We start from the raw sequence: 12275 nt of genomic DNA, 5'->3' as shown, positions 1-12275 counted from the left end.
GGGCGTTGGAGCAACCCTCGGCCGCCTTGGCGCCTCCGCCTCCCGCGCCCGGGGAGGCCCGCGGGTCGCCGCCTCCGGCCCGCAGCACCAACTCGCAGCGGCCGTCGCTGTCGTCGTCGGGGCTCTGCTCGCCGCCGCTGCTCTCGGCCACCGAGCCTCGGCTCGCACTCTCGACGTATTTGAGGCACAGGGCGGCCCCAGCCGGCAGACTGCTCAGGCTGGGGTCGCCCCCAACGCCGGCAGAGCCCACGAGCAGCCCGGGGACGCCCACCCCGCCGCCGCCGCCTCCCGCGCCGCCGCCGCCGCCGCCTCCCCCAGGCGGTGGCAGCAGCAGCCCTGCCCCCTCGGGGTCAGCCGGCTCGAAGCAGCCCAGGGGCGATGAGGAGGACGACGCCGGGCGCTCCCGGGGCGGCGGCGCCAGGGACAGGTCCATGCCCGGGGGCGTGGAGCGGAAAGCCGCCTCCAAGCGCTTGGCGGTGGAGGCGCTCAGGCTCTTGTGCAGAAAGAGGTCGTCTTCGCCCGCGGCGGCCGCGCCGAGGTGCAGCCCGCGCTCCATGGTCCGGCGCCGGCGCGTAGCCCCGGCCCGCCGCGCCGGCCGCCGCCGCCTCGGCTGGGGAGTCAGGCGGCGCCGCAGATGCGCCGGAGCCGGGCTCCTGGGCTGGTGCGCGCGTCGGTCCCGGTGCTGCTGGCAGCCCTCTCCCCTTCTTTTTCTTTTTCGCCTTCCCCCGCGCTCTCCGCCTCCTCTTCTTCTTCTTCTTCGTCTCCAGCCGATGGTGCTGGCTGCTGGGGCTCACCATGGGCCGCGGCCCCGCATGGTGGGAGGGTGGGCGCGGAGGGAGTGGAGCCGCCGCCGCTGCCGCCGCCGCTCTGAGCCCAGCCCCGCGCCGCCTCTCCGCACCGTTTATCTTGCTTGGATTCACCTTCAAGAGATTTCCGGACCCATCAACCAGCCGCCGCCACAGACGGGGGAGTCTTTTACATCATTATCTCTGAGTAGGTTATTATGAAGAAGACTCGCCTGTTGGGACAGAGCTTTCTACCCAATCAGGTTAACGTTTTAATTAATAGGATTAAAACGGTAACAAACAATCGCAGGCGCTATCTGGCCGCGAGTCTGAATAGTTTCATTTCCCAGGTCTGAAGACAGGCAGCAGCTAGAGCTTTATAAAAGGCGCCTGCTCCATTATTCTGCGTGCCATCTGTATACACAGCTTAGCGCATATGTTTGCAAGGCGCTGGGTCCTGTTAGTAACCCAACAACTGCCTTTAGCTTGACATGTGTGGCGACTTTCACTCATCAATGAGCACACTAAAAGCCCTACTTAGAGCCGAGGATGTTCTTTGCTCCTTCAGCAAATTGTAGATCGGCGGCAAAGCCTGGGAGTCCCGGGGAAAGCAGACGCCCCCCATCCGCCGCACCCCCACCCCCACGGCCCTTCCCTCGCCACTGCTGTCTCATCTTGTGCTAAATTACCCTTGCGGGCGAGAATTATACTCCACGCCTGTTCGTAGAATGACTCTGATCTGGATTTGGTGATGGGAGTTTCGGGGGGAAGTAGTGTCCCGCTGGCTTGCCCCAAATTCACCCAAGATTCTCAGCTAGGAAGAGAGCAAAGCAGTCGTCCCCTTCGAACACACTGCCTAATTTCCACCCGCACGCCCACTGCCCATTTCCTCTCCGGATTGGGGAAAAAAAAAAAAAAGAAAAAGAAAAAAGAAAAGGAAAATGGAGAGCAACTTGATCATGCAGCCCATTAGATTAAAAAAAAAAAAAAGGGGAAGGGGTGCTTTTGCAGTGGTCTCCAAATAACTGGGACAGCGATGGTGATTATGAAGCATATGATTTCCTAAACGGGAAGAAACTGATTTCTCAAACTTTCCTCAAGATTAAAATCCAGTTGTTTCAGAATGGCCAACTCCATCAGGAGTCAAATCCTCTCACACACCAAGTGGGGCATTTGTGCGTATTTATTTACCCGGAAACATAACCGACAGCTAGGAAGCCATTCAGGGACCTCTGGATGTGCCTCGGTTGTTCCTGGAGGGCTAGGAAGGGGAGAGCTGGGAAAACAAGTGCTCCTTTCGGGATGGGAAATGGTACACGCCGTCCTCTCGCTCCTGAGTTCGATCTGGGAGCACATGGTATTTAGCGGCTGGTTTTCATCCTTGTGACACAAGTAAAAACAATATTTCCCAACACCTCCAATAAATCTTTCTTATGTGGCAGAATTACTGAAGACTATGAAATTTTTGGTTTCTCTGGTTTCATTAAAAACCTTTTAATTGTGGCTTTCAGAGTTGGCCCCAGGTGTTGGACTCTTTTCATTACATTTTGCTCTAATGTGATGAAATTCTAATTCTCTCCTTACCATATGGTTAAATTTCCCCACTGAGAATTAGTTGAAAAAGGAGAAATAATCTATTAATCTCTGTAATAGATTCACAAATGAGGTTCGCCACAGAACCTGTTTTTGAATGGTAATATCAGAACAGTTGGGCGCCTTATTTGATAAAGGAGGGGTGAGGACGACACAGGGGCGTCTGCATTTTCACCTGGAAAGAATGAAAAGGGGCTCAGCGGTATCTTTCCAAAATAATTGCCTGAGATTCAGTCTCATGGGGACGGAAATACTACGCAGTCGTCGGTTACTTTCGCGCCTTCGGATTTACTGGAATCCAAAGATTGAGGGAAAAGCTAGAGGGCTGCGGGAAGCGATCCAGCTTAGGACCCAGGCCGGTGGTTCTGGAAGGCTTGAGCCGTCCCACGTGTCTCACTGGGGACTTAAAAGCACGTTTACGTGCAGGGCGGCCTCTCGCTCACCACTTCCCTCCCATTCTCCCTCCCCTGGCGCTCGCAGCTGTTAACCTCTCCTTTTAGGAAGCTAAAGACACGCTCCTGTTATTGTTTTTCAATTAGCAGCTTTTTCACTGGGATCATAAACAAAGGTTCTCTATAAACATAGGTGAGTCTTGTGTGCCTGACAGTAACTTACCGAAGTCCTCTGCCACTTACCGAAGGACTGAGGCTGACACCGTCGTGGCTCTGGCCGGACTGGCGACATGTCCCCGGATGTCTGACACGGTTTCTCCAGCCACCCTGCCTATGTAGTGGGCCCGCACTTTCCGCGCGACGCCAGCATTGCTGATGGCCCCTCAGTGGGCACTAGATGGGCGAAGGATCGAGCATGCCCGGGTCCGGTAGGAGCTCGGGCTTAGTTACCGGCCGCCGAAAAGGGCCGTGCCCCGCAGGGGCGAAATGGCCGAGCCGGAGCCCCACCGAAGGCTGCCCTGGCTAGACCTCGGACCCTCGGACCCTGGTCCTTCGCCGCTGCCACGTACTCAGCACCGGAGAGCACCTCGTGGCCCTTCCCCGACCCCACCTCCACTCCTCTCTTCCACCTCCCCGCTCTCCCCGGCCATCCAAACTTCCGGAACAAACTTTTGCGCAACTTTTATTTCACTTAGTAGGAGCCCAAAACCTCTCTCTTTGGTGGTTCAAGAAACCCCCCCCCCCCGGCCTCCCCGGAGGAGGTGGCTGCTTAATAGTCACTGGAAACTTAGCTTTGGGAAACTGCGGGAGAATTTATAGAAGCTCTAAATGTGGGCCTTATAACAACCGTCGGGGAATGGTCTTTGAGGTTTACGCACTCGTAAACTTTTGCTGATTGCTTCTGGGAAGTTGTCAGGCACTTACTGCATTTATCTTACAAGGCAATGAAAACACATCTGCCTGGTGTCTCGTTACCTGGTTTAATCATCGCCACCCTAAGTCACGGCCTAGGCCCCCTCTCTTCAGTTGAGTGGGATCATACCGCCCGGTTTCTACCCGCAAAGGACTGGCGTCAGCTGCTCACTTAGTGCCCTCTGGCCGCAGGAGCTCTGGATTACTGTGCTTGAACTTTATTCCGCCCAGAAGCTGGGAAAGGGCCCGGGCTCCGGCAGCTACTAGCAAATTAGAAAGGTAGCAGTGAACAAACTAAACACCTCCTGGCTGCCCGGGGAAAAGAAAGGGTAGGAAATTAGCCCGCGGTGAAAACTCCTGACCCACAGATGACCCCTTGAGAATGATGCATAAGAAGCGAAATACTCGGACTCTGTGCAGTTTCAGAGACGGTCACTGTGAGTTACCAAAGCAATTGAGGGACAGTCTCCTCCACCCGCAGCAGGGACGAGGCGGCTCAGGCCCCTCCGCGGGCGGGAAGGGCGGGCGCGCGTCCTCCACCACACACCCAGTAGGGCGCCGTTGGTGCTGCCCAGGTTGGCTCTGCCAGGCTCATTGTCCACAACACAGCCGGACAGGGAGCATTCTCTGCCGAGTGCTGGATACCAAATTTACAGACGCCAGAGCATGTTGGGCAAAGATGAACACAATTTTGTTACAGCAGGAGGGAACATACCTACAGCTTTGAAAGGATTCTAGAATATTCAGCAACCATCACCGCAGTGAAATTAGAGCCTTGAACTTCGGACCAAACTAATTTTTTAGGTCATAATTAAATTTCGTAGTGATCATCTTTATTAGTATTTGCTTGAGATTTGAAATAGGAACCTAAATAAAGTAAGAACAGAACACAATCTAACCTGCTTTTAAAGAGCCAACCCAGGAGTTTTTGTTATTTCTATAGCCCTAATGTTTATTAGTTTACTTATCTAGATTGAAAAAGTTAGGAAAACTCCTGAGCACTGGGATTTGGGTATCTCTGTGTGTTTTCTAAAGGGGAAAATTGTCCTGTGTGTGTGAGAGAACACTCTAAAAAGTAAAAGCAAAGTTTGGCAAGAATGAGATGAACTTTCGCTTGGGAGCTTCTCGGGAAAAGCAAATTTCCTGAGGAGTGATGGGAACCCTCTCGGGCTGCGCTGGCCCGGAGGAGTCCTGCCTGGAAGGTCGCACGTGGCCGGAACCGCAGAGAACCCAGCGCGGCTCCCTCCAGGGAGGCTGCGGGGCGGGTGGGGGGGGGCGGGGACGGTGGCCGACGCGCGGAAGCTGGGCGTGCCCCCAGCGCCAATCAGAGGCACACTGACCTTGAAGATTTATTTGCCTCCCCCTGCCCTTCGCCCGCCCAATGCTGTCTGGTGGCACTTGGGTCAGCTTGAAGTCTGCACAGCTGAGGTTGATCGTCCTGCACCTCGCGGCGTTTGGGAGAGCAGGTTCCAATCCGCGGCGGAAAGATTCAAGCCCATCGAGCTCCTCCACTCAAATCTTCCGGTGTCGTTTTGTCGTATCTTCTCATCCTCTTCGCTAGGTCCCATACAGCTCACTTGCAGAGCCACACTGTGGTTCCACGTGTGTCTCGGGGATTGCCGGGGCTAATGAAAAGGGCAGCGGGGGTGCTGGGGCCATGGGAGCTGGAACATTCCTGGCAGCGCGCCAAGGGCCCCAGCACTGCAATTGCTCAGAAGTGCTTGGCAATTCCAAGGACTTCGACCGTGGAAAAGTTGAAACCTGTTGATCTAAAGTTCTTTCGGGAAGATTTTCCTTTTCTTTATCCTAAAGAAAAGAGGTTGACCCTCAAGACTGTTGGAACAGACATAGAAGAGAAACCCTCAGAGAACCGGGAGAAACAGCTTTTTTCAGCACAACTGTGCGCCCCACATGGGCACGCAGGGGGCGTCCCTAGCCCGCCACCAAGGGCTCATTTGGCTCCCGAGGGGGCTTTCCGATTATGGGGACTCTTAAGGGGAGGGGCGCGGGAAGGCAAGCGTAAAAACTTGGCGCTTGCCTATCACTGCAGAGACCCCAGAGAACGAGGGGATAAACAGATGGAGATAGAGGAAGACTAGAGAAGAGTTTCTGAAGAGTTCACTCCCTTCTAGGTTACCGGGGGCATACTCCTACATTCAGTTGCACTCCCTAAGTGCTGATATGCTTATTCGTGTTACATGTGTTTCCTCCCTGGAACCATATCTTCATCGAACGTTGGAAAACATTTTTAAAAGAAAAATTGTTCGCCCAAAAAAAAGGTGAACAATTTTAAGGCTTGCCTTGTATCCACCAATTAAGAAACACCGCAGAGAGTTCAGTTTGGCTTTGGGATTTTAGCGCTGCGATTTAAAACCCACAGCGCCATCTCCTGGCAACAAGGAGAATAACGAGGTGGATGACAATGATACTTAAATGCTGAATATGAAATATTCAAGTATGAGACACTTTATTTTACGCCTCCAAAATTATTTCAGTGATAAATTGACTACGATTACAAAACGTGAGTTGGAATTTATGATCATTAAAAGTTGTCACACACACTCCTGGAAGCTAGTTATTTGTAAATAGAACTTTGTATGCTTTATTTACACACACATAGTTTTTACAGAGGCAGATATAGTTCTTATTCTAAGGAATTATGATAAAATATAATTTCTTAATTTGTCATAAATACATAATTTGAAAGAAGAAAATAACCACAGCTTAATTTCTAAATCAGGGTTTTAATTAGTCATTTTATGCAAAAGATACTGTAACTTTATAAATACCTCAGTGCTCTTGGGAATTAATTGACTAGAGAAACCCAAGTGCTGAATACTATTGAGATAGTTTAACCCCCAAAAGATTTCTTTTTCAAGTGTGGGTATTTTCAGTAAAAACAGTTCTCTTCTTTTGCTTTCTGTGGATACTACTTACCATATATGGTAGAAAGGAGACTAATGGGAGAGGATGGTGTGTTGAAATATTAATTCTCCTAATAATTCGTCGAATTTTACCAATCAACATTAGTAAATAATCTTCCCCATTTTTCTCAATAGCCCTTTGCTTTCTCTGTTTAATAGTCTTCTCATCACACAGTCTCTCAGAATGTCTTATTTAGGCTTTCTGAGCTTGAAATATCATCTGCAGCCAAATCATTTCCCTCAAATTTAATGCATAAAGTAGAATTATGGATACCTAACACTTTTATGAATTAAAATGCTTCTGAAGTGTATTTTCACAAGCTTTGATCCCTTTTAAAAATACGATTAAAATCCAGTAAAACTTTGAGATAATATCCCAATTAAAAACATTTCTCATCTACGATTATATACACAGGCCACCTGCTTATAATACAAATAAAAGTAGATATGCTTTCGATAGTGTACAAAATATTATGAATATCCTTCAAAAATACTGTAGATCAAACAGACAATTGTAAACTTCACTTCAGTTGAAAGATTAATTTTATTTGATTCATTAAAGTGAAAATCTATTAAGCCAAATATTTGGACTCATTTACTCTGTCAATGTAAGAGTTTCTGTTTGAAAGAAATTTGATTATGTATAGGAGGAAGTAGATAAACAGATGGTTAGCTAGAGAGCTTTTCACAGTTAAATTTTGAAATTTAACATGGATAAGTTTGACACCTTCTCAAACATTTTTGATGAGGTCATTTGATCTACTCTAGCAATGCAGTCTTGTACATAATCAATTTAGCTTATGTTTAAGAAACATTAACTGGGCTTTTCTAGTAATGTATTTGGCTGAAAACTATACTGATTGAGTTGTCCACTTGGAAATACACACACACACACACACACACACACATTTGTGCTGTATTTACACAGTGGTAAGCCAGTATTATAAAAAAGGAAACCAACAGCTGCAAGGCATCATGGCAAAAGTGCCTTAACATAAAAAGAACATTCTTCTGATGAAAGGTTTCGTTTAGACTACCTGAAGGGGGCTGTCATTTGTAAACCGCCATTATGGCAGACTACCCAGGCTGTATGTCTGTGATAGAGCAATGCCCATGTGGAGAATGGATATTACTATGTGGGTGGCATGGGGACATTCAAGTTAACCTCAAAAGTGATTTAAGAGCCTCCTGGACTTAGGTACTTACGAAAAAAATCTCCAGTTGCCATTATGGATGAGAAGATGAGATTTTCCCAGAACGACTGTTTTGTAATCCACATACTTAAACATTCTTACTCCCTTGAGTCGCTTCCCATATTCCCATTGTTTTTGAGAACAAGGATCATGGGGGCACAAAAAGGAAGAAATAAGGAAGGAAGGAAGGAACAAAGGAAGGAAGGAAGGTATGCAGATTTGAGGCCAAAGAACGCATTTAGTATATTCAGTGTCTGTGGAAAGTCCTTATCTCATGAAGATACAGTCGGCTTTTCTTTTGAAACAAAGTTTGTGGACTATGATTTTTACCTATGTCCAACCCTGATTGCACTTCTCTGTGAATTGCTTTAAAAGGCATAGTAGAAATAGCAGGTCCTCTGCAGAGTGACTCTGTACTCTTTGACAGTTTTCTTGATCCTGCTTAGCTTCAGGAGGAATATGGATCCATTAATCATGCTTTTCCTGACTGTCTCAGGGTATTAATCAAATGAGACTATGGGGAAGTGTTTTTGTAAACGTTAAAATGTTATGTGAATTTAATGTTAGCACTTTATTATACTTCTCTGACTGTTCCATCTAAACCAGTTCAGTCACCTTTAATTATCATTACTGGTTTGTGTTTTGTTCACTTTGTCTATCACAACGTTCGGACACTGGCACGTTTTAGAGCATCTTTCACGGCTTCGGCCATGCTGGTGGCTCATGGGAGTAAGAGTCATAGCTGTTGGACACTTTATATTCCCACATCTTCTATGCCCACATCCCCGCTCCCTCTCCCTTCTCCTGAATATCCCTAACTGCCCTGCTTGTGCAGTGTTTGCTCTCTTTCTGCTATCTTGAACTGAATGAATTTGTCTCTAGTCAGTTGCAAAGTGGTCACCATAGTGTGATTTGACTGAACTAACTGGTATGTGGATAATAGAAGAATGGCCTTGGATTTGGCTCAAAGTCAATTCTTACTCGGATATCCCACTGTGTTTCTGTCCTTCACAACAATCTTCTATTATAATGCTTCCAAATTAGTGACTTTTCAATTTAGTGACATTTGTTAAATTAATGATGATATCATTTTTCTTCCTTCCTTCTAGATCATTAATATAAAAGCGCTGTGAATCCAGATCTATCACTGATCTTAGTGTGGCATCTGTTTCTTCCTCCCTATGGCTGGATACATCAATGCTATTATTATTTCTGTTGTTTATGGTCCATCAGGAGGTTTTCAATTCAGTTGACAGTGTTCGTCTCAAAGCCAATTTGAATTAATTTTTTATGAAAGATTTATGGAGACAATGTATGTCAAAGCGCTAAATTTATTACACACCTTGCCTTCCCTTACCCACTAATTTAGTTATTTTTATCAAGAAAGGAAATCAGGTTTGTCTGAATTGTTTTTTTTTTCTTTTTAAACCTCGGCTTTTCATTGCACCCCGTTTTAATATTCTATAAGTATTCGAAGAAAATTTCTACCTAAAATTTGTTTTATTATTTTATTAGAATCAGAGTTAAATCAATTCCATGTGGATGAGAAATAACAGAACAGAATGGTAACACACTATACTTATAGAGATAGATGGTTTTTATAGACTTAGAGTAGAAAGGCTTTCCTAGGCAAGGCAAAAACCCAAGGACTCACACAGGAAAAGGTTGATACATTTAACTACACACGAAAAAATTTAAATTCCTGTTCTGCAAGGAAAGAGACCATAAACAAAGTTAAAAGACAAATGGCAGACTAGGAGGAGAAAATAAACACATCCAATATACAAAGAGCTTCTACAAAACAAGAATTTGTCTCATGGAAAAATAGGAAAATAATTTTATCTGGCAATTAGCAGAAGAAATATAAATGTCCAAAGCATGATATAAAAAAATGTTCAGGATCATTAATAAAAAGAAAATACAAATTAAAACAATTTTTAAAATAGGCCAAATTAAAAAAAATTAACACTATGCAGGGTTGTGAGGGAAACAGTTGTAGTCAAAACCAGTACAGTCTTTTTGGGAAGGTGATTTGGAGTCTGACACCTAAGAATCTGGCCTACAGAAATAATGGACTGAGCATTATACATATATGTATAAAGATTTTCTAAAAGGGCAGAAAATATGAAACAACCTAAATGTTCTTCAGTAAGTAAATAATTACATAAATGATAATGCCTACATTCTATAAAATAGTATGCTGATATACAAAGTAAATGAGCTGACCTGGAAAGACATTTCTGACCTATAATTAAGTTCAAAAAGAAAGATGTAGAATATAATATGGTCATTTTTGGTATCATATAGGGTCTGTGGGTAAATACATGCAGGAAAAAATTCTGTAAGAAGTTTACTAACAGTTAACCCTGGTTCCCTTGAATTGGACAGCTAAGGGTGGGGGAAACTTGAACTGGAGAGACAAGGGTGGTTTCCTATAAGTTACTTTAAATACTTGGATAAAATTATGGGTGGCAGATATTTGCTATTATGTGTATAGCTTTTTTTTAACAATTAAAAAATCTTAAGAATAAAGGATTCAATAAAGTGCTAATGTTTTCTCTAGGTTCTTTGCATCATTATTTATTCTCTTTTCTTTTTAAAAATACTAACAGTAGTTTTCCTAATTTTAACCACTTACTCTCCATATTTTTGTCCCTCAAATTTCATTACCTGAAACCATTTTCTCTCATGTCATTTGGATCAAAAATGCGTTTTAAAATAATAATGACATTTACGAACAATATATGTTTTCACTTCCCCAGAGTTATGTGCCCTTCTTCACCAGCAATTAAATTTTTGAAAAAAAAAAATCTATGACATTAAAAACAAGATACTGCAACCTCAGTGACTTTATTGCATGTCGGTAAAGAATAACACAGTTTTATTTTGTAAATTGAGCCATTTTATGATTTTAGCACAATCACAGAACTGGTTTTTAAATACCAGAAGAAATACAGATTTTTGTGGAACAAGAATTGTCACTTTCAGCTCTGATTAAGTGATTCTGGTGTAGGACTTTACCCTTTTGGTCTCTTTCCATGCATTTGTATTATCACTTGCCCATTCTGTCTACTGGTTCAAGAGTAAAAGAACAATGGCTTTTGCCTTCGAGGTTACTAAAATTCCCACTCTAATCTTTCAGGGAGTGCTATTTTCCAGTTCCACTCAGATGTCTGATTGTCAGCTTTATGTCTCAGAAAGTATTCCTTGCAATTCAGGTACAGTAAAGCATCTAGCTCCCGCGAGCCTCTGTGTACTATATAACTTTTATAGTCATTATAAAAAATAATTTATTGAAAAAACTTAAACCTTATCCAACTCAGGTGACTTTTGATTTAAATGTCTGTGAGCCTGGCTATGGTAATCAGTGATGGCAGGTTTTTTTTTTTTTTCTTCCTGAATTAAGTTTGCTGTTTATATCACAAAGTTAGAAGGTATGAAAATAGACATCTCAAAGATAACCAGTTAGAAGAAATGGAGAGTCCATAGTCCCCATTTTACCATTACTTGCTTTGGAATCACATTTAGTGCAAGGCCTGGAGAAACTTCCTATTCTTTGTGTCATATTTTTTCTCTTCTATATATTTTTACTTTATTTGGGCTATTGCATAGTAAAGTCTAAAATACAGCAAACCTCACTCCCTATGACTGTTTATTGGAAATACTTTGTTAGATGAAATTATGAGGAGCAATGTAAGCTATTAACAGTAATATTAGACGTTCAGAAGAATAATTAATTATTAAAAGCTTTTTAGGAGGTTATTTAAAGGTGATGGCATGGGCAACAAATCTCTATGAATGCTTAACTGCTTAAACCTCTAAAGACATAAACTCTCAGTATATTGTGGTCTGAATTTGAAGGTGCTGAGCTGACAGCAGTGTTTCCTATGCACACGGATAGAGCTGACAAGATCAATGTGCCCTCTGCACCCCTTACACACTCCGGTTAGGGATTGTGTCCATTTCTTCCAAGGTGTGTCACTACCTGTGGCTTGCTTTGTTACTTAGCCTTTAGACATTAAAATGAAATCACTTCTTACTCAAATGCAAATGCAAATAGCACCAAGCTATTTTTATATTTGCCAACTGAGCTCTTCTGACTCGGACTGTGGTCAAAGCAATTAAGTCATCTTTCATCTGTGGGTAGTTTGATGTGCCAAGACCCAGAAATATCATTTGTGTTGATCATGCTACCATTTAAAAGAAAGCAATTTGCATACTACTTAAGGTCAGAGCGCCTCTTCATTGCGTGTGTGTGTGCGTGTGTGTGTGTGTGTGTGTGTTTGGTACTGTCAAACTCCTTATGTTTTCTAGTTACCCATGCTGATATTACAGCTTTTTTTTTTCTTTTAAATGCATGGGCTTATTTGTTAATTTAAAAAAGATATTATGATACAGAAATAGCACGTCGTAAACAATCTCAGGCTACAGTTAAGAGAATATATAATGAATACAGGTATCTTTGGTAGAACCTGA

General features: G+C 44.2%; 1 protein-coding gene across 1 annotated transcript in view; it reads right to left on the bottom strand.

Annotated features, from left to right (window-relative positions):
- BHLHE22 (basic helix-loop-helix family member e22) overlaps positions 1–556 on the bottom strand; it is a 1451-nt gene extending 895 nt beyond the window's left edge. Inside the window, exon 1 of the mRNA XM_044914222.1 lies at positions 3–556. Within this exon, the coding sequence (XP_044770157.1) occupies positions 3–556 (554 nt within the window). The remainder of the gene's footprint in view (positions 1–2) is intronic.
- Positions 557–12275: the final 11719 nt, after the last annotated feature.

Source organism: Neomonachus schauinslandi, chromosome 4 (genome assembly GCF_002201575.2).
Source record: "Neomonachus schauinslandi chromosome 4, ASM220157v2, whole genome shotgun sequence".
NCBI lineage: Eukaryota > Metazoa > Chordata > Mammalia > Carnivora > Phocidae > Neomonachus > Neomonachus schauinslandi.
The sequence above is the reverse complement of the archived record's forward strand: the minus strand, read 5'-3'. Positions and strand labels throughout refer to the sequence as shown.